This window comes from Seriola dumerili, unplaced genomic scaffold (assembly GCF_002260705.1).
Source record: "Seriola dumerili isolate Sdu_G_001 unplaced genomic scaffold, Sdu_1.0 BDQW01000242.1, whole genome shotgun sequence".
In the NCBI taxonomy this organism is placed as follows: domain Eukaryota; kingdom Metazoa; phylum Chordata; class Actinopteri; order Carangiformes; family Carangidae; genus Seriola; species Seriola dumerili.
In genome coordinates this window covers 21,402-42,618 of record NW_019174497.1, presented here as the reverse complement: position 1 = coordinate 42,618, position 21,217 = coordinate 21,402, and the positions used below count along the sequence as shown (strand labels likewise).

General features: G+C 38.6%; 4 protein-coding genes across 7 annotated transcripts; 3 read left to right on the top strand and 1 right to left on the bottom strand.

The window, feature by feature from the left end:
• Positions 1-437: 437 nt before the first annotated feature.
• Positions 438-3,395, top strand: tmem258 (transmembrane protein 258). Its single transcript, XM_022756370.1, has 4 exons — positions 438-524; positions 1,095-1,204; positions 3,009-3,137; positions 3,237-3,395. The coding sequence occupies exons 1-3, from the start codon at positions 522-524 to the stop codon at positions 3,133-3,135; spliced, it is 240 nt and encodes a 79-aa protein (XP_022612091.1). The 5' UTR covers positions 438-521; the 3' UTR covers positions 3,136-3,137; positions 3,237-3,395.
• Positions 3,396-3,486: 91 nt separating this feature from the next.
• Positions 3,487-7,399, bottom strand: LOC111229871 (transmembrane protein 138). Its single transcript, XM_022756369.1, has 5 exons — positions 7,282-7,399; positions 6,118-6,676; positions 4,925-5,096; positions 4,639-4,714; positions 3,487-4,547 (listed from the first exon to the last, which is right to left on the bottom strand). The coding sequence occupies exons 2-5, from the start codon at positions 6,243-6,245 to the stop codon at positions 4,435-4,437; spliced, it is 489 nt and encodes a 162-aa protein (XP_022612090.1). The 5' UTR covers positions 6,246-6,676; positions 7,282-7,399; the 3' UTR covers positions 3,487-4,434.
• A 187-nt stretch (positions 7,400-7,586) lies between these two features.
• Positions 7,587-16,338, top strand: cracr2b (calcium release activated channel regulator 2B). 3 transcript variants are annotated; one of them, XM_022756365.1, is made up of 19 exons: positions 7,587-7,622; positions 9,430-9,680; positions 9,758-9,869; positions 10,005-10,152; positions 10,684-10,830; positions 10,941-11,031; positions 11,123-11,218; positions 11,305-11,492; positions 12,501-12,572; positions 12,796-12,850; positions 13,738-13,817; positions 13,919-14,039; positions 14,273-14,399; positions 14,496-14,577; positions 14,687-14,801; positions 15,054-15,161; positions 15,284-15,360; positions 15,901-16,031; positions 16,246-16,338. In XM_022756365.1, the coding sequence occupies exons 2-18, from the start codon at positions 9,432-9,434 to the stop codon at positions 15,983-15,985; spliced, it is 1,953 nt and encodes a 650-aa protein (XP_022612086.1). In that variant the 5' UTR covers positions 7,587-7,622; positions 9,430-9,431; the 3' UTR covers positions 15,986-16,031; positions 16,246-16,338. The 3 variants fall into 3 exon arrangements, with proteins under 3 accessions (XP_022612086.1, XP_022612087.1, XP_022612085.1); XM_022756366.1 differs by lacking the exon at positions 16,246-16,338 and having other exon boundaries at positions 15,287-15,360; positions 15,901-16,174; XM_022756364.1 differs by lacking the exon at positions 16,246-16,338 and having other exon boundaries at positions 15,901-16,174.
• Positions 16,339-16,364: 26 nt separating this feature from the next.
• On the top strand, positions 16,365-21,171 carry cd151 (CD151 molecule (Raph blood group)). 2 transcript variants are annotated; one of them, XM_022756367.1, is made up of 9 exons: positions 16,366-16,510; positions 17,472-17,556; positions 18,312-18,503; positions 19,232-19,306; positions 19,601-19,621; positions 19,972-20,076; positions 20,233-20,388; positions 20,472-20,558; positions 20,708-21,170. In XM_022756367.1, exons 2-9 carry the CDS (start codon positions 17,473-17,475, stop codon positions 20,765-20,767), a joined length of 780 nt encoding a protein of 259 aa, XP_022612088.1. In that variant the 5' UTR covers positions 16,366-16,510; position 17,472; the 3' UTR covers positions 20,768-21,170. The 2 variants fall into 2 exon arrangements, with proteins under 2 accessions (XP_022612089.1, XP_022612088.1); XM_022756368.1 differs by lacking the exon at positions 19,601-19,621 and having other exon boundaries at positions 16,365-16,510; positions 20,708-21,171.
• The last annotated feature ends 46 nt before the right edge of the window (positions 21,172-21,217 follow it).

Here is a 21,217-nt window from a genome sequence, read left to right as displayed (position 1 = left end):
ACTGAGATAAGATAACTAAGATAACTAATGACAAAACAAGACATTCCAATGTGTCACTATGGGCTCTGGATAAGTATTAATTGTGAACTGTGAGTTTCCCACTATTTAAAAGATCAATCAAAAAAATAATAATAATTATTAAAAAATAATCATTAGTTAAAATGAATAAAAATTGGCTCCACCTTGACCAGCTGCTTACGCATGAATGCATCATGCATTGAGTAGGCTACTTCTACTTGACTACTTTAAGTACATTTCCCCAGATATACTTACATACTTTTACTAAGTAATATATTTTGATGCATGACTTTTACTTGCAATATTTTTAAATGCGAGTTCTTCTGATCTGAATACTTCTTCCACCAGTGGAGATTTCCACGCAGCCTGACAAACAAAACTGAGGGTAGTAATGGCCAAAATAGCGACGTAAAGCATACGTCAGCACGACACCAGGAAGGAATAGACAGTACGTGGCCTTATCATCTTGAACCATAGAAGCAGGAGCTCCGCTTCATTACAAAATGGTAAAATAAATCAAGTTTATATGGTTTATATGAATTCAGCTCTAATACATCATTATGGTTTATGGTTTATGGATCCACGTTATTCTCTATTTCATGTGTAAGACGTTGCGCTCTGTGTGAAAGCGTTGTTTGTAGCTGCAGATATGCAGGCTAGCAGAGGATCGTTAGCTTGTCTTGTCAAATTCACCGATTCAGCTGCTCGATTAAAACTAAACCAGACAATAAACTAGAACTGTGCCCACAGAGCACAGACCTCCGCCAAGGCAAATGTCCAACAGCATACACCAGACTTGAGAGAATGAAATTCAAATTCACAATAAATTATTTGGTTGTGCACCAGAATATAATAGGTTCATCTCTGGCCCGTGCCCTATCTCTCAACCAAGTTCGGTGCAAATCAGTACTTTTGGCGTTATCCTGTTAATAAACAGACGGGTGAAAATATAACCTCCTTGACGGAAGTAAGTTTCTGCACCACTAATCGGTTTGGAAGGAGGTTCGTTGAGGTGGTGTAGCCTCTCTAACCCACCTGGGTGTGCTCCCTCTCTCTCTGTCTCTCTGTCTCTGCAGGAACTCGAGGCCATGACCAGATACACCAGCCCGGTGAACCCGGCTGTGTTCCCCCATCTTACTGTGGTCCTGCTGGCCATCGGCATGTTCTTCACCGCCTGGTTCTTCGTGTATCCTTTCACTGCTTGTTCTACACCACGCTGTATGTGGTTAACATGAAATTAGGGGTCATACCACTGACCATTATTACTGTAGAATAAAATACTTTAAGACCTTGCAAGATTAATTGAAAGATCATATCAGTTACTCTAACTCTCAACAAGTAAAGGCACTGATACTTTAGCTTTATTATTCTCATTATCAATTAATATGGCGATTATCTTTTAGATTGCTTGCTCAATCACTTTGTCTATAAATATCAGAAAAGTGATTACGATGATATAAAGCAGGAAAGCAGCTAATCCTCTCATTGTGGAAGCTGAAATCTGAGAATGTTTGGCAGTTTAAAAAAACAAATTACTGAAATGATTAACTATCCAAATAGCTGCCAATTAATTTTAAACGATTATTCAACTAATTGTTGCAGGTCTGCTTTACATAATACCATAATACCATAGGATTTTAGATCAGTTTCCTTATACCTTCCAGACACCCACTGCTTTCCACTCATTTGAGTCAATGTGAACTTCAAAAGATAATTGCAGTTTATTACAACTTGGTACTTACTTTCACATGTCAGGCCATCACTTTAATTGATAATTGTATGAGCCAAACCATGACTGCACCTTTTTACTTTTTAGTACTCAAGTTTGAATATTTGATAATAAGTATTTAGGATAATTGGAATTAATTTAAGGTTAATAGATTTATAATTTACTTTAGTACTCTGCAGGTATGAATCACGTAAACATTCATGAGTAAAGAATAATTTCATCAGTCAGTCAGTCAATGAGTGGCACCGCTGTGGGGTCACACAGTTTCTTACCATGTCCTGTGGAGCCTTGGTTGTCATCCTGCAAAGCTGTAAATCATGGGACCCTAACAAATGTGGTGTGTTACTGTGTTACCAACAATGGAACTTTTAGACCACTGGACACAGGTAAACCTGCCTCTACAATAACAGTAACATTGTGCTCACCAACTTAATGGCTAAAATTGGGAACATTGTGACACTTCTAAAAAGAAGCATGATGGCACAAGAAACACATGCAGACATTTTAAACAAACCTCAGGTTAGCCAAACTTAGCCGGAAAGAGAAAACAAAGGTGAATGATTAAATTGTTACCTAAGCTATCAGGTGTAAACATCCAAACATGACAGTTTGCAGAATGACTTCCTGCTTCTACTTGACCTATGGAACTTGTTAGAGAACGGTGTCCACACAGGTTTCCTGTGCAATAAGGGATAGTTACAGATATTTTCAATTCGATCCCTTTTGGTCGTATCTCCAAAAGAGTGGGGGATAATTTTGGCTGAACTGAAGAAATATTAACCTCATGCAGAAAGCGTTCTTATTTACCACTAAAAAGCATTTAGAAAAGTCCATGTCAGTATGAGATTTGAGATGATATGAGATCAAGATACAACTTTTACACCACAAATTAAAATCCATGATTGGAACCAGGATGAAATCCAAGTCTATGTTCAGATGCTGTTAAAGGTTTGTTTATTTTGGTTGTGTTAGTAAACGGGTGTAAAAAAGGCCTGTTTTTTAATTTTGAATTTGTTAATGAACAAAATTCTATTTTTTTGTCTACATTTTCAGTGTGCCCTTTTCAATAGTGATTCACGAAAATGTAATGAAAGAATACAGGATGACAGAGCAGACAGTATAGTATAATACACCAACACTACGAACAATTACAAAATAAGCGACACTCACAAATGAAGCAGGAGGCATTAGACCTTGAGTAGAGCACATAACTTTGCTGGTGGTTAGACTTTTTTATGAGCTTGCCTTAACTTTTCATCAGCTATGAGGTGACTTCAACAAAATACACCAGGGATGTCTACAAAGAGCTGCTGATCTCCCTCGTGGCTTCACTTTTCATGGGCTTCGGTGTGCTGTTCTTACTACTCTGGGTTGGCATCTATGTATGAAGGTACATTTAAAATAATGTTAAAGTCTAATGGTTTTTATTTTTAATCACTGAAACAGTTTTGTAGTTGTTAACTGCGTTCTCTCTCTCGTTTTGCTGCAGTTTCGGGTGACTGACTTATAATAATAATGACACATTCCAGTGGAACGAAGGACATCACACACAACACAAAATGGATTTTGGATTTAATTGGACTGCACTGACATTGTGGGATCTTATGGACTCTGGTTTTGTTTTCACAAGTAAAGGGGATTTGTACAACTTTTGGTGTCTTTCTTTTCTTTACCATGATTGCTGCAATGATAAATAGTTATCATTATCTCATTGATTTTATCCGTTATGTAAAATGTTGATTAACAGTTTTATTGAGACCAGACCCAAAGTGTACTGCAACTTAACCTGTTGGGTGCTTTAGGACAGAAGATTTATTTTGTCGCACTAAAGACTATTTATGGTACGTTTCACTAGTGGCGCCTAAAACCTCAATCCCTGATTAATCTTCGTGTTAAAAATAGAGCAGCCTGTTTCACCTTGTCTCCAGGATAATACTGGCTACCCCCGAGATGAAGGATTACACTGGGATTACAGAAGGATTATTTAATAAAAACAGCAGTAAACACGATTCAAAGATCCTCACTCAAAGACAGGAGGAATGAAAATTGGCTTATTAAAATATGAATCATGTAAACAGCACATACTAATCTTATATAAGGCAAAATAAACCAACGTTTCTTCCTTTGCAGGGGAATAACCTTTCCAACAAAGCAATTTTACTACATGTAGTTCTACAAATTATTATACATAAAAATAGATAAAAACAAACTAATGCCATGGAAGGCAATACCTGAACAGAGCTCCCCTAAACATCTGACATTCTTTCAATCTGTTGCATTCTGTCTACAACTCAAATTGAATTACAAAGGCCACATAGATTAACAGACTCAATCCAGATTAAAACAATAACACAAGCCATGGTTGGTTTACCTGCCACTGTAGTGTAAACCATTTAACTGGCTGCCCGCTTGGCTATGAAGAGCCAGTAAACAAACTGTGGTTGAGACTTTGCTTCATCCTATTTATCTGATAGTCAGTTCCATCAGTGTTCAACATCAGCCCATTGCTTTGTTTTGTGTGTAATAGTGTCAGGCTTTCCAAGTGTCAATTATGAAAAAAATCTTAGAAAATAGTTCAAAGTTCAGAATAGCTCATGATGATCAATGTTGCAATGTTGTCAGGGAACGCGGGGGGGGGGCGCTTTCTTGGCAGATCTTTTTAATTCTCTTTCAGAACTGTCCTTTCTTCACTGACGAGCTCTGGCAAAGGCATCGCGCAGCCACAGAGAGTCCTCATACAGCCTCGGGTCTCCCATATACTCGGCTGTGCGCTTGTATAAGTAGTAATATAACACTGCCGCTGTTAACAGAAAGAACAGTTACTCAATGACGACACAGAAAATGGATTAGTCGTGATGTAAAATGTACCACTGCATTAATCCACCAATTACCTGTTCTCTGGAAAACAAAAAGAGCTTGTAGACCATCTGTCCAAACAAAGCGGTTTGAATCAAGCCACCTAAGGTTCTAAAGAAACAAAAAAAAAACAAGAAATTCTCATCAGGTACAGGTTATATGAATTAACATTATGCACTCTGATATAAGAAAGTACAAATTTATATATGGATAGTATCATTTTCATCAATATTTCACTTAGAAACAATAACATGTTCGGCTTAAGTTAGTTTTAGCACAGAGTTGATATGCAGCTGTCAGTGATGGTGTGATGGAGCGTACCAGCACCCAGCAGTGGAAGCAGATGCTGAATGTCAGGTAAAGAGCAGAGAATATCAGCAGAGCCCTGAATCTCTCCAGCAACAGAGACACTAGGCCGACCTGGAACACGTAGGTGTTGAACATCATCAGCAGGATGATGATCACATTGAATAAGATGGCAATGTCCTGGATTCTGTAAACACATATTATACTGGTTTATTTTTCATATTGGTCTCTGATGGAGTGAGCAGTATGGGCCTTCAATTAAGTTATCCATACAGAAAAATGTCCAAAAAGTGTCAACAAAATACACATGACCATGTAGAGTGTTTTTTCAATAAAGGTGATAGAGTAAGATATTAATATAGACCCTGTATGAATATTGATTACTCACAGAAATGAAGGAGTGCTGGTTATTACAGGGCTTCATTCACTAACTAGGCCATTTAGTAATGATTAAAAGTCCAATGTCTTTGAAGCCAAAACTCTTTGCTAAATCTAAAAGGACATGACTTGTTCTCTCAAACAGAGGGACATTTGCCGGTGATAGTTTTTAATTGTTGCCAACCAAGTAATGAATGAAGACTAACCACTGAATAAGACTCTGTAACAAAGAGGTGTTGCCTCTGTACTTTCCAGGTATACACACTGGAAATTGTGATGGGATATAAACGGTTGGTGATCATATCCGATATCCTCGTAAGCATCTGAATAATGTAAATCTCTCTCTAGATTAGTTCATTAATCTGCTGATTTAAGAGAACAGCGTGTCCATATTATAGATTGAATGAATTGAGGAATCAATAAATAATCACCAATTAGAGCTATTTCCAGCCTTAAACATTTAGTTTCAACCCAAGACTAAATATGTCTAAGGTTAGAAGCTAACAACCATCATTTCATTACGGATTAATTAGATTGGTAATCAATCAATTGGTCATTTATTTTATGAATTATCAAGAATGATAAAAAAAAAATGTTCCAGTTGATAATGATATGACATATGAAACATATAATAATATGACTTGAAGAAAAGAAAGCAAATCTGCATGTCTGAAGATGCAGACAGTGTTTGGTATTTTTACCTGATAATGACATGAATAACTTGTTTTAAAAAAAAATCAATCAACTGGAATCAATCCACTTCCAGTTGATGGACTAATGACTGATTGATAAATTAACTGATCTCTTCAGTATGTAGTTTAGTGACTTACATGAAAAGCACTAGCTGGATGACAGGCGCTCCCCTCAGAAGTTCACTGAAGGAGTTGACAAAGAGATCGTAGGCCAACAGTGTTAGCTGGATCAGCAGCACCAGCGAGTAGTTACCAGTCTGAAGCATCTTCGGGAGCCTGATCCTGCGAACCACCAAGCTTCACAGTCTGTTCTCCTATTTTCCTCTGGCTGTTTCTGTTTACAGATACCCTACACAGGTACTTGATGGTGAAAAGCTTGGTCAGTAATCACCCCTACATACTAAAGTGCTAAAACACTGCAGAGGTCTAGAAGCAGGCAGACACCACTGAATTAAAGCTTGTTCATTCACATAGTCCGAAAGTGGTGGATTTTTCCATAAATGCTCTTTTGTTTTATGTATTATTTATTCCAGATCGTTCCTCTGCAAAGAAACATGTGGTTTGTCGTCCTCAGGGAAGAAGAATCTGTGATGACTGCAGGCAGTCCAAGATATCAGATGAAACGCGTTTGACCTTTTCAAATGCTGCATGTTGACATCTTTGCCGTGGAAAGTCTCCTCATTTGCTGCATTATTACCTGCAAAGAAGAATAGAAAGGCTGTGAAACAACAGAGACCTTGATTGTATTGTTTGATAGAAAAAGACATTGTTTCTGTACCTCTATTCCGTACTCAGGGAAGCAACGTTATGTTTTATCTGAGGCTAGCTTTCTCCCGTGCGGTATGAAGGATTGATGTAACTAGTCAGCTTTCTCACACCGCTAAATTAGCGGTAAACGTAACTATGTAAGGTCAAGATGCTCATACTGTTACACAGGCAGGCGTGGAAAGGTCAAGGCTGGGATTACAGATTAGTTTCACCTCCGCGGACACCACCAACCCTTGTTTTGTTGTTGTAGTAGTATTACGCTTCCTTTCTTTCTTTTTACACATCTAATCTCCCTATGACGGTAGGCTATCGTTATTTAGCCCTGGCAGAGGATAATCTTGGAGACGGATAATAGAGTTACTACAGACTTATTTCCACAACACACTCTGTTGGCATTTGGCACAGCTCAGGCTTTAACTTCGTGGAACTCACTTCAGACACGTTTTCTACGTTAACCACTACAACAACATTGTTTGACTTCTTACTGTTACGTAAGCAAGCTACACTAATACTAGTTAACCGATATTTACTTACCAAAAAACGTGTGAAGAGCAAAAATAAGTCATCTTGGGGCAAGAATAACCAGTAAATTGTTCATATTCCCACTTTTATAAGCAAAGAATGCTACCCACTCGGAGAGCGGTAACCATGGTCCATGGCGGTAACGTATGTATTTCCGCAAATCCATGGTAACGCTACCTCTTACCATAATAACCCATTTATAGGTTCTCGAGAAAAGTGTGTCTGCAAATCGCGGCTGCAGGCTGCACTAAACATTACGGTACAGATCCTCACTGCCACCCAGCGGTTGAAGTCAGTATCTGAGTGACTGAGGCGACCAAAGGTAGTAGATACCTGCGTCCAATACACGGTGGGTGAGTAGCCAAACTTTCCACAACTTCGCTGCACTGACATGAAATACAGTTGTGAGTCATTTAAAACCACTAAGACGAATATGTTCATGTTCACCTGGTAGATTAACAACCGACTGACAGCAGTTTTTGCGGCTCTTTTTTCCTTTAATAATAAATGTACATTCCGTTGGTTTTGGTTTCCTCAGTTTAGCCGCATTGCACCAGGACTGCTCGTGTGTTAGCCATTTCAATCATTATGGGGAACCGAGCTGCGTTTTAATGAAACTTTTGGTACAGTCTCAAACGCTAATCAGCATTTCACAACCACGCTGTCTGTTTTATCTTGCTGTTTTATTATTGAAAGCTGTCACTGTGTTTTAAAGCAACATATGTTGTTGAGTGTGGCACCATGTTGACATTTATCACAGAAAGTTTGACTGACAGTTTTGTAGCTTACAACATGTTGTAAACTCTTTAATAACTTGGTGCCACTTTCCCAGAATGTGACAGCAGCTCCACCTTGCACCACACACCGGCCTTGCTAAACAGTGTGTCAGAGGTGTGTTTAAGTTTATTTGACCTTTGGCGTGGCTGCTGGCTAACTGGGAATCTGGTTTGACATCCTTTAAAATATAATGTTTACATGAGCTTTTTATCTGGAAACCCTGCATATCTTTATGTCATAAGCTAGTTTTAAGGCTTTATAGATCATCTGCAAGTGCATTACTTGCCATTATCAGTACATATATACTTTTTAGGTTTTATGCATTCATAGATAGCAGGACTAGATAGATAATTTCATTTATTAGTTGGGCACATTTCAGTTCAGTTTGCACTTTAGCCTGATGAGCTCCAGAGATATATTTCTTCTGCCTCAATTTTGAAACATTTCTTATTCTATTTAAACAAAACTACTTGTGATTTATGCTGCTATGATCTTCCGCTGTGATAGAAATGCCATCTAACCTGAAGCCTGATTGTGTGTGACGCTGTCATAAATCACTGTTTTGTGAATGTCATGGAGATACTGTGGCCTATTTTCCCCATAGTTCTTGAGAGTGAAATTTGTTTGTAATTGTGGTAATTCTGACAATGCAAATATTTGATTTGCATCTCTTCTCTCGTAGCCATCCACCCTCCTCTTCAAGTACACAGTAACCCTTCTCACATGACACCATCCTGTTTTTTACCCTCGACACATCCTGGTGCACCGTCACAGATACTTCTGGCAGCATAGCATTTATATAAGTTTTCCTATTCTAAATAAACAGTGAGGACAAGGGGCTGTGCTGTCTGAAGCCAAGCGTTTTTGTCATAACCTCTCCTGGGAATATTCATTTTTCAATTACGTTTTGGATAGAAATGTGTCAAAAAATTTCCATCATGATGGATCCCTCAAACAATAATAAAATCTCATTGAGTGCAGACATGTCTAGCAGCTGTGGACGATGTGCACACACATAGTCTAATGACTGTGCACATTATAGTTTGTTCTTCACGTCATGTTTGACAAGGGTGGACCTGTAGGACCAGCTTGGAGCACTAAGAGAGAAGATCCAAAATGTCATTAAATTCAGTCCAGTTTATCAGGAAAATGAGAGTAAATGTCTCTAATTATTTACAGTGATAAATAATTTGAATGCTGCTGAAATACAGACACTTTTAAAGATGTAACTTGCAATTATTTTCATTATTGATTCATTTGCTGGTTACTTTTTTTTGCATAATTGGCTTTTTTGCACAGTTGCTGATTATTTTGCTGTTGATTGACTAATTTATAGACACATACACCACCTCCCCCACCCATATCCATGCTCCTCTTGTACAGTAATGTCTATGTGGCTGAATGATGGCGAAGTGTTGGTGGGTCAAGGCAGCGGTGAGGCCGTCCCAGTGAGCCCCAGACCACGGGTCCTGTCTGCTGGGAGCCCCAGGTCGGGCCGCGGACGTAGCCCGCTGGCTTCCCCCAAAGAGGCAGTGCCAGGAAGCCCGCAAGCAGAAACCATGGGCAAGGCCAAGCAGCTGTTCGTGTTGTGTGACAAAGAGGGGAAAGGGTTCATCACAAAGCGGGACATGCAGGTGAGCATCTAGTGTGGCAGAGTAACAACTTTTAGGCTGATTGTCAAGACCTGAACTTTGCATTTTCTTCTGGTCAGAGGCTACAAGGGGAGTTGCCACTGTCCCCCGAACAGCTCGAGACAGTGTTTGAAAGTCTGGACCGAGAGAGCAATGGATTTCTTACCCCCATTGAGTTCAACACAGGACTTGGTGAGTGAAGTGTTTTGAGGAATTTGAGACCACAATTTGCTGTGGCATTTATGGGGAAAGCTAATATTCATTCAAAAACTTTTCTCATACAGTTTAAACAAATTCTTCTGTGGCTTCTTTTTGTCTGTGGTGCAGGTGAGTTGATGGGACTGGAGGACATGACTGAGCTGAGCCAAGACAAAGCAGAGGAGGATGCAGACCAGGTGGACTGGTCCCAGGACGCCGCTGCAGTCAGATTTGTAGATATACTGATTGAGTTGGGAGGCGACAAACTTTTCAAAGAGTAAGATCAATTTTTTTTCATTAAGGCCTTCGTGACTGTTGATCATCGTATTAGCTTAAATAATAATAAATTAATTAATAAACAATATATGATGTATTTTAGAGCCACAAAAATTGGTTCATTAATCTATTACTTGATCAACAGAAAATATATTGGCAACTAATTTGATAATCAATGAATCAATTAAATGCCAAATTTCTCTGGTTCCAGCTTTTCAAATGTGAAGGTTTTCTGGTCTTCTGTCCTGACCTTGGTGATCATGATGGGCATTTTTTTTCTTACCATTTTCTGATATGTTATAGACTAAACAATTTAATCATTAAATAAATCAATACTGAAAATAATTGTTTGCTGCTACCGTAATATATTTTCTTGCTACTGTCAAAAAGACAAAACTGGAAGTGTTTTGGGAAAATCTCCTCAGTTTCCATTCACAACAGTCTACTTTTTATGTAACATAAGTGATTGATGTGCTGTTAAGGTTAGATGTCCTCAGTCTTTTAACTGTTGTGTTGTGTTGATGTGTGTCAGTCAGCAGGAGCTTTGTTCTCTGTGGTGTGAACTCCAGAGAGACAGACCAGAGCTGCTGAGTGTCCTGGAGGGTGTCCTGAGCCACGCTGTGTCCCATTTACAGGACTCCATCCGAGAGAGAGACAGTCTGGAACAAGCCTTACGCAGGTCCCAACTGTCCACAGTGAACACAATATATTGTACATAAACTCTGACAAATGTAACTGTGAGTGTTCTGATTGTGAGTTTTTGTTTTGTTTGTTTTTTTCCTATTTTAGACGGGAGACCGAACACGATCAGGTTATTCGGTCCATATATGAAGACATGGAAAATCAACTCAGAGAGGAGAAACAGAAACACCGGGCTCAGGTACACACGTGTGCTCATTAGTCCAACATTTGTGCCATTTAACAAGAGTGATCGTCATAATAGCAATTAATGAATTTATTGTGAAATCAAGGACAGTATTAAACAGAAGCAAAGAGGGCAGCGACTCGAGGAGGAGCTGAAGACACGAGAGCAAGAGCTGGAGAGTACACTGACCAAACAGAAAGAGGTAGGCATTCAAATGGCACTAATGTTATGTGTGAAGAGTGCTATAGTGTAATGAGTGAATCAACAGGACCTGTCTTTGTTCCTAAGCTGGAGACCAGAATCCGGCAGCTGAGCTGTGAGCAGGCAAACATCAAGGAGCAGAACCAGCAGCTGCGGAGCCTCAACATCCAGTTACAGGAGCAGGTGGAGAGCAGCAGAGAGCAGCTGCAGGCCGCGCTCGGTCAGCTCAGCCTGCTGCAGCTCAACGCTGCCCAGGAGCAAGTGGCCAAGCAGAGGTGAGTGGCTAACAGCACAGAGAGCTGCCTGAAAGTCCCAAGTATAAGATCAGAGATTCAATTACGAAAACACTGTCTCACTTTGTAGTATGGCTGACATTATTTTTTAACTAATTACAATGATCGTAATCACTTTATTTCAATAGTACTTCTTAAAAAATAAAGCAAATATGCTTGAATGCTTTGTAATAAAAACAAAAAATACACATGGGTGTCATATGAGTTTCCTTTGTAGTTCCAGTGAAACTCGCTACAGGCCATGAAAGTGTTTTTATTAACTTATTTATTTTTAATCAAGACCAGCAAAAAGTCACCAAAGCGAATGTGTGATTAAATAAAAGCATACATAAGTGTTTCATGTCAAACAAGTTTAAAAATACCCAAAAGTGTAGAGAATGAAATTACTGTAAACAATTCCCTGGACTTCAGTTGAGCATAAAATGACTCCCATGTCCCTGGCAGATGATCTGATAATATGCAAGAATACCAGGGGTTTATTAAAGGACACAGCTGGCATAATTCTTTTATTTTTCAAGAAACACTATAAATAGATCAAACTAACAATGTGTTTTTCTGTCTCTCAATACTTTCCACCCTGTTGGTGGCACTCAGCTCAGCTTTAAATGTTTAAAAACAGCTCACGAACATTAAACTTCATTTATTAAAAAGGTTGTAAAGTAATAACCTAATACAGCTGGGCACTGTAATTTTTAGCAAACATACTCTGTGTCATGGACAGGGGAATATTTATGGCAGCAGGATGGTGTATGTGGGATCAAATAAACTACAGTGTCCATGTTCATTGTAAATAAGGAACGTGTCTTCCAGAGCAACAGTGTGGCTCACTGATGTGTTGTTAATAGTTTTTGGAACAGAGGACTAAGATACTGTATATCAAGCTTTGGTTGCACTTAGTAGGATCACTTCTTTGTTGGTTTTAGTCTTATTTATGGGGGTTGTTTACAATAATAAAAATATGGAAATAATCTTTTGTTTGTTTCACTATAGAAATGTGATGAAGGTGTCAAGGAACATTCAGAAAGAGAAGGATAGCCTCTTCAGACAACTGGAGCTGTTGAGGTAAATCTAAACTGCTGCTGTTTTCTGTTTGAGTCAAGTTCTTTTGTAGTGACGATGGAAGAAATGTACTAACAAGAATTTGTAGGTAAAACTACCTGAAAAGTCCTTAATGTAATTCTAGTGTGTGTACTTCATGTCTCTGTTTCATTCAACCATTCACTGCTCCAAACATGGATCAGTCAATGTGAGAACGGCTCTAAATGATTTTCTCCTCTTGTGTCAGGGATATGAACAAAACGCTGCGAGATGAGAAAGATGCCCGACAGTCTCAGAGGAGGGTTAGTCACAAAAGCTCTGTCCTTCCTGCTCTGCCATTAACTCATTACCTCAGTGAAGACCTTTGCACCCCATGGACGCAGCAGATTTATCCCCCCTAAGCTAAGTCCATCCTCTGGACAATGATTATTTATATGGGCAGCTGTTATTGTTTGGTTAAAGGCTGAACTTGTGTTAATGTCACTCACACCATTAAGGGGTTTTGCATGTCAGCAATGTTGTTGGTTTTTTCTCTTGTAGTTGTGGTTGGTGAAGTGTTGAAAAGACATTAATTCTGTCCTGTGTCAAGGACACGGTGAAGCAAAGAGTGTTATATATATGTTCATGAATGATATTGTACATAGCACTATTTATGCAAGTGAACTAAAGTGGGTCAGTATTTACCAAACTAATAAAGCCCTTTTATTTATCACAATTCTCACATTCTTAGCAGGTTCCCTTTTATCCCCTCCACATTCCTTCATAAAATTAATATGGCAGTTTTGCCAAAGCTGTTAATTACAGACATTTTTGGATTTGAGCTTCCATGAGTCTTTTTTTAATGAAGTATTTAAGTTTCTGAACAAAGAATCTGACAAAGGACCCAAAACATTCACCTGTTGATTATTTCCTATATTTTTTTCTTGTCATATAATTTATGATAAAATAAGTGTATTGTTGATAAATGATTATGATGTTAAAGTACTTTGTAGCAGAATAAATGTCACTACTGAACGGAATCCTTGCTTTTGAAATAATCTGCCTGTGTGAAACAGTTGGTTTTACTGCAGAGAAAACAGTGTTAATGAATACTCCTTGGATATCTACCATAGCACATCTGTTTATTCAAGTAGGAATCTTAATGCTACTCGTTTCTTCTGCCTTACTTTCCACAAAAAAACCTTTTTAGAATCCAAATGTCACAAAGACTTTGCAGAAGAGAGGGTCAGTCATAGGTAACTACTTACTGCAAGACAAGCCACTGAAAAGGTTTGTATGACTAACTGCATCTGATATTACATTTATCATCTTTGCAGTGAATGACCTTGCCCTAGGAAGCCACTAATTTTGTGTATTCATTGATTCTGAAGACAGCTGAGCTCATCTGATGAGTTGGAGCAGGACAAAGACAAAGTGGTGACAAATACAGCCAAGAGAATCCAACCGTCACGTAGAGTCAGGTGTGAAAATGTTGAACAGGCTCAAACTCAGGTAGGGAAATTATTAAATCTAAAAATATACACAATGTATCCTTAAGCTATCAATTTAACAGCACAGTAGCAGCAAAAGAAGTAATGAAATGATGAATATAAAAGGGCTTTTGGAGACTAGAGCACAGATTTTCATATATCTCTGGCAAAAATGTGCTCCCTCTTAATGGAATAAAAAAAAATACATATTATATAAATGAAATTGTTAAGTTTGGCCTTTTACCTAAATTTTAGAGCAAAATTGTCAGTCCTCATCGAGTGTTCAAGGTGGTTTTCTTGGGGAACTCGGGTGTGGGTAAGAGCTCCTTCATCCGGCACTACTGCACAGGACGCTTCTACAGTAACATGAGTGCAACTGTTGGTAAGATTTTCAATGTATCATTCTTTTCTCAGTGATTAACTTGCTCCTCCATATGTAGAAGTAAGATATGAAACCAGGGCACTCTGTTGTTTTTAGGTCTAGATTTCCACATGAAGACTTTAACTCTGGGCTCCACCACAGTCACCTTGCAGCTTTGGGACACTGCAGGACAGGAGAGGTCAGATGTGACAGCTGTAGAATCATATTTCTTACCACCTAATAACTCTTTTTTTTTTCTTTTTGTGTGTTAATATTTACTTATTCCTTTTTACTGACTCTTTTTCCAGGTTTCGCAGCATCACTGAGCAGTACTACCGGAAGGCTGACGGTATCCTCGCCATGTATGATGTAATGCAACCCCCCTCCTTCACAGCAGTGAGAGGATGGATGGACTCTGTGAAGGTGAGCAGGTGGTGATGTCACAGATGGGTGGATGTAAAAAACATGCAAAACAGTTTACCCAAATTTGAATACACATGTATTTTATTTACAGTGCAGTACAAGAGGAATCTCAGTAGACACATATTTATTTTTGTACAATTTTTATTCATTATTTGGGATGTTTTTGTCAGATGCTAATGTGGATGATGCGATATCACATTTTAAGAACTAACACATTAATATTTGTGTACTGTGACCTGTTGTATGTCGCAGAAGAAGATGTGTGACGGTGCAGTGTTAATGCTGCTGGGGAACAAGCTGGACCTGGCTGACAGATGGAGCAGAAAAGTGACGATAGAAAACGGGCAGAGTCTGGCAGAGGTGAGGTGCATTTGAATTTTCAAACAACTTTCTTCAGTGATTTTTCTCATAATGTTTCTGCTAAGGAAGAAAAATACTTTTTGAGCTAAATGAAATAAAATGTTGTTTTCTTGTTTATACAGCAGCACCAGGCTTTGTTTTACGAGTGCAGCGCCAAGACCGGATATAACATGGAGGAGCTGATGACTGACCTGGCTGGGTATGACATCATATTTTTTTCCTGCACATTTTGTTATTACACTTAGTCAGTCACTGTATATGTAATTGTAGCCAATACTCAGTTGGCAGTTTATAATGTATATCCAGCTAAACTAATGCAGCCTAACACAACAGTCCCACAATAAATCCTACCCTCATGACAGTTTTAATGAATTCAGTTTTATCAGTCCTCATTGAAACTGTTACAGAGAGGTGTTGATTCAACTTCATCGATATTTTCGAGGCTTCAGTTTGCAGTTTTTGCAGTTTTTGAAAAACGCCCATCATAATTTACCAGAGCGTAAGGAGATGCCTTCAAACAACATTCATGTAGCTGGAACCAACATGTGTTTGCTTGCTGAGTTACTCATATTTAGTCCATAATACCATACCATGATCACTATAAATGGGTTGTACCTAATAGTTCCTGTCATATTATTTTGGTCACAAAGAAGCAGGGTCAGTGCTGTGAATACTCATTTTTATTTTCAAACATTGTGCTTTCTGCTGCACAGTGATTTTATACTTCTCTTAATTTTAGGATGTTGGTTGCTCAGCACGATCGACAGTACGTAGATGCACTTTTACTGAGCGAGGACACGTCAAAAAGAGGCTGCTGTACATAAACAGAAGAGGAGTGGCTCCTGAAAAGACTCTGCTAAAAATCCTAAGGTGTCCACACCTTGTTTCAGTGGCTTTACATTTCCCTCCAGTGCCATTTTTCTGTGAATAAGTTTTACTAAACATTATCTGTAAGATTTGCACATGTTGTTATGTGTTCTTAGAATCCATCTAATAAAGGATGTTTTTGATGACTCCCCTGCTGTTAATGTCTTTTGAAACATTTTTGAACAGTCCTTTATATAAGCTAAACTTTTGGTTTCAGTGCTGACCAAGCTCATACACATGAGAAACCAGCTGGGGGCAGACATGTACTCTATATAACTCCTGAAGTGAGAGCTGCCTGTTGTGCCAAAAGAGGACAGACCCTCAGACGCTTGGGTAGGAGGCTCGGCTCTGGGTGTCAACTGAGCGTACACTGTTGCAGTTAACCTTCAAAGACAGCAGCACATTGACACTGGGGTTAGTGGGAGCTTGGAAGACGTTACCCCGATAATCTACATCCTTCAGGGCCCACCACAGACAATCAGGTAGGAGTATTCTGGTCTCAGCGGAAAGGCAGAGAAATTTTTCCATGACACAATGAGTTAAAAATAACTCTGAATATGACCATTAGGAGATTTTCTTTTGCCAGTTGATCACGTTCACACTCGGAGTATTTTATCTTGCGGCTAAAAAAATCATACTCTTAATAAGTTTCTTTTTAACGTGCTTGTTATTTTATAGCTATTGTCTCTTTACCCATTTGTTTTTGTTTATTTCTTTATAAACGAGAGGCCTACTAATACCTAGAATCTAAAGTCACCATCTCATGATGCTCCCAGTCACAGCTTTTCTTAAAATAGAAGCAGAAGAAAGTTCAGTTCAGGTTGGGGTACAAACCGACTTTGACTAATTCATTAAGTAAATAGTTAAATGTCAACAGTATATGACTGGAGTGTGAGAAGATCAGGTTAAGTTACAGGGATGGGGGGACATATATATCTGTCTGCTGGATGATATGTGACACATGTTAAGCATGTTTTCTCCACAACATATTTGATTTCATCAGTGAGCTCTTTACATTGCTCTGTTCTACCAACTTTTTGCAAGTTTGAAATGCAACACCATTTTATTTTTGGTGTACTGTTAAATGTTATTCATTGTTAATGCATATAAAACCTTGAAAAAAAATCTCATATGCATTGTAGTTATGTTTGAGCTCCACCCAGTAAATCACCTTTTCACACCAAAGGTGGAACTAAAGCAGAGTAAAAGAGGAAACTCCATGTGTTTCCGCAACTGACGAGTCTCCATCAGATACAGCACTAATAGGCTTAAGTTTGCTGTCATGCAAGTATAGTAACAGAGTTGTGTGATAGTAATCTCAAGTATTGCATGACAGCAAGTCCTCTCTGTTGCGAAAGCACCAAGTTTTTCATTTGGTGATGTTTTCTGTGTTTGTGTATCACCTCACAATGTACCAACATGTCAGCTTTTTTTTTATTTCAGAATGGAAACACAAGGTGAAAAAACTCACACCTGTGGGACAATTTGTCTGAAATATCTACTTTTTCTCTTCAATATTCTTTTCTGGGTAAGTTAACAAGGAAGTATTAAGATTTTCAAACAATGTATGACAACAAATCTCCCATTAAAGGCTCTATTTGACACTGATTATTATTAATACCATTAGATGTAATAATTAACATGGAGCATTCATTTCATGCTTAGCTTCAGGCACCACAGATATTAGTGAAAACTTTCACTTTATGACACTGAAGCACTCACAGTTACAAAAACTTATCATTACATATATTCAGTAAAAATATGTATATTTTACAATATTATGATCTATAGTTCACTTAAACTACAGATTTTTGGCGATTCTTTTAGTGTTTACATTTTTTCATTTACAACAGTTAATGTGGAAGCAGGAAAAAAATGCTCCATACAGTCTGTACTTCAGAGACAATCCAACAGTTTATTTACATCAGAACCTTTACTTTCTTACTTTATTCTGTTTTACTTTCTTAACTCTTAACTTTCATTTCCTCAAGGCTTTAAAGATAGATTGTATCAGTTCTTGTATATCTAATTTCTCATAGTGCATTTCCACCAAATATCCACTCAGATATGAAACTGTGATATATGTGCATCAGATTCAGAAACAAAAACAAAAACAAATTTAACTGCAGGTCCCTCAAGGCTCCACAGTGAAAGAATAAGGCGTTGCCTTCTTTGCATCACTATCACATTTTAGGAGCTAATTTATAACCGCTGAAAATGATGTGGCACAGTCTTGACAGGAGGGTCTGGTTCAATTGAGCTGATAACAGTACCTTCTTTCAGGTGGCTGGAGGAGCCGTGCTGGCAGTGGGAGTGTGGACTCTGGTGGAAAAGAGCGACTACATCAGTTTACTGAACTCCAACTTTTACTCAGCCTCAGCTTACATCCTGATAGCTGCTGGGGCCATCGTGATAGTGACCGGGATAATCGGATGCTGTGCCACTCTGAAGGAGATGAAGAGTCTTTTGATTATGGTAAGGTGCATCAGTCACAAAAAACACGGCCCTACAGCAGAAAAATGTTTTATAAAAACCATGGTTCTTTACTTTCACTCCGCTCCACCACAGCATTAAACCTCATTTAATTATGTGGAATCAGAAACCAATGAGAGACACTTTAAGTTCCTGTTTATACACACACAGCCTAGTCTGGGTCTATGTGTATTGAAAGTTAATCCTTGGTGACCTTCTGTCTCGTCTGCCTGCATTCAGTGCAGCCCATTATGTCAGACGGGCATTGCTGTCAGAAATAACAGACAAAGTCATGCAGAGTGTGTCTTTAAGAGTGTAGATTTAGAGCGCAGCTCATGCCAGAGGAATGAGGGGCATCACAAGCAGCTGCTTGGACTGAAGAGGCTGTGAGAGGGACAGACAGACGCAGTGAGAGCATTTAATACTGCAGCAACACTGCACAAGCTCTGTCACATTGTGTCTATTTCCATATTTGCCACGACCTTTGTAATGAATAACTTCCTTTCCCACAGTTAAACCAGTTATTCTCTAGAGCACGACTTTTGTTTTGTTTTTTTTGAGTCAAGCACAGATAGTTTCAATGCTGATATCATATTTAAAGTCACATTTATTGTCATATTTCAGCACAGAAATGTACTAAAACACAGTCTGAAAAATGATAGATTTCTTTTTTTTACAACTGAGGTTTATTTACAGCTGTGATCTTGTTTTTTCATGTCTCTTTTCAACAGTATTTGGTCTTGTTGCTCTGCATTTTCCTGCTGGAAATCATTGCTGGTGTGCTGGCCTACATAACCTATCAAGAGGTGAAGTGTTTGTTTATTTCGAAATTCACAGCAATTTCAAGTTGTTTACATTTTCTGACTTTCTTTTCTTGTATTTCATGTGATTTTTTTTTTTTGTCATTCCACTGACTTCAAACACCTTTCTTTCTCTCCATCATGTCTTTTTTTTTTCTTTTACCGCCCATGAATTGCTTCAGTTGCTGCCCTCTCTGTTGCGAAATCTTCTCTGCATGCCTCTCTGTGCATGTTCTTCATTTGTCATGTTTTTCTATCCTTCTCACACTTCTCTTTCTTCCCCCCTTTCTCTGGCTCCAGTGTTTCCCTCTCTGCTACCAGGTAATCTGCTGCCACCTGTCTCCATTTTATATCAACCTGTTTCTGGAACAGGTTGATATATGATGGTTCATTTTCACCCTTTGCACTTTGTCAGTCCAGAAACAAAAACTATTTATATTTGCAAATCAATTTAAAGAATGCTCGTGAAACATGGAGTGGGGGGGTCAGAGGATCTGAGCTCATATATTTTGGGTTATATGTGGGCAGTGCACAGGTACAGTGGAATGTTACAGGGGAAGAAAGAAACTTGACGAGGGGCTATTTTTATTGACTGTGACATATATATATATATATATATGTATTTCTTTTTTTTCCTGAGCAATCACTGAAGTGCTTCTCCTGTCTCGCAGCTGGATGACGAGCTCAGACAGAATCTGAAGGTGACCATGCAGCAGAAATACCAGCAGCCAGGGGAGGAGAGCGTCACGCAGGCTGTGGACAAGCTTCAGCAGGAGGTGTGGAAGTGATACTGCATGTTTCAATCACAGCATCAGCGCTGAGAAAAACTCAGTGATCAGAGTTTGAAATGACAGCCCCTTTAGACTGCACGTGTTCATATGTCTCCTCCTTTTGTCTTTCCTCTTTTCGTCCTTTTACTGACTTCCTTTCAGTTTAAGTGTTGTGGCAGTAACAACTTCTCAGACTGGACAAACAGCACGTGGATCCAAGCTGCAGACTATAAGCGGCTGGTTCCTGATAGCTGCTGTAAAACTCCCAGTGAACTCTGCGGCGACAGGGACCATCCCTCCAACATCTACAAGGTGGAGGTGGGTGGAGCTGTTCATTTGGCTCTGGCTAAATGTTGTATTATAGCAAAATTGTAATTTCTTTCCCTTCCTCATGCTCTCAGGGAGGCTGCATCATGAAATTAGAGGAATTCATCCTGAGTCAGTTGTATATTCTTGGTGCAGTGGGTACTGGGATTGCATTTCTCCAGGTAAAACCCTAACCACTTTGTAAAAATACTGGTCAATATGAACATCTCTTTTAATGTTGTGCAAATTACCGGCAGCTGAATAGTAAACAAAGGTTGCTTCTGTGTGCAGTGTGGAACTAACAAGTTCCCTGTGTCTGTTTTTCTTTCAGCTTGTGGGGATGATGTTTACTTGCTGCCTTTATCAAAATTTGAAAGAAGATCCGTACTGATGTCTGATCAAATATGACAAAATGTGTCACATCATGAATTGTAAAATGTTTGATTAGAAATTTGAATGCCCCAAAATATTCACACAGTTCTGGATGCTGTGAAGTTGTCACTAAAAAATGATGACATGATGATTTTCAGAATAGAAGCACTTCACACTGTAATGCTGCTGGACAGCACTGTTCTTTTCCTGCTAATTCTAATGCATTTAACGCTAACAATGTGTGGATGAATGTGTTACGAAAGTTTTATTTTCATTTCATTTTATTTTCATTTTTAAGTATTTAATGTTGCAAACAGTGTTGGCCTTATTGTTTATCTATTCTGTTTCTTTGAGTGTATTTCACACAGTGTTTACTAAAAGTTATAATTTAAAAATGAACATAGAAATCATTGTTTATTTGTTTGTTTGTTTATTTGTTTGTTTGTATGAAAATAAAAAATACTTGCAG

Coding starts and splice junctions, on each gene's coding strand:
- tmem258 (XM_022756370.1), top strand. Junction 1,205..3,008: donor TTCACCGCCTGGTTCTTCGT/GTATCCTTTCAC, acceptor ACTTTTCATCAG/CTATGAGGTGACTTCAACAA.
- LOC111229871 (XM_022756369.1), bottom strand. CDS start 6,245: ATGCTTCAGACTGGTAACTACTCGCTGGTGCTGCTGATCCAGCTAACA. Junction 5,097..6,117: donor ATCCAGCTAGTGCTTTTCAT/GTAAGTCACTAA, acceptor ATGTGTTTACAG/AATCCAGGACATTGCCATCT. Junction 4,715..4,924: donor GCTTCCACTGCTGGGTGCTG/GTACGCTCCATC, acceptor TTGTTTCTTTAG/AACCTTAGGTGGCTTGATTC.
- cracr2b (XM_022756365.1), top strand. CDS start 9,432: ATGTCTATGTGGCTGAATGATGGCGAAGTGTTGGTGGGTCAAGGCAGC. Junction 11,032..11,122: donor AACAGAAACACCGGGCTCAG/GTACACACGTGT, acceptor TGTGAAATCAAG/GACAGTATTAAACAGAAGCA. Junction 11,493..12,500: donor GAGCAAGTGGCCAAGCAGAG/GTGAGTGGCTAA, acceptor GTTTCACTATAG/AAATGTGATGAAGGTGTCAA.
- cd151 (XM_022756367.1), top strand. CDS start 17,473: ATGGAAACACAAGGTGAAAAAACTCACACCTGTGGGACAATTTGTCTG. Junction 19,307..19,600: donor CCTACATAACCTATCAAGAG/GTGAAGTGTTTG, acceptor CTCTGGCTCCAG/TGTTTCCCTCTCTGCTACCA. Junction 20,389..20,471: donor CCAACATCTACAAGGTGGAG/GTGGGTGGAGCT, acceptor TCATGCTCTCAG/GGAGGCTGCATCATGAAATT.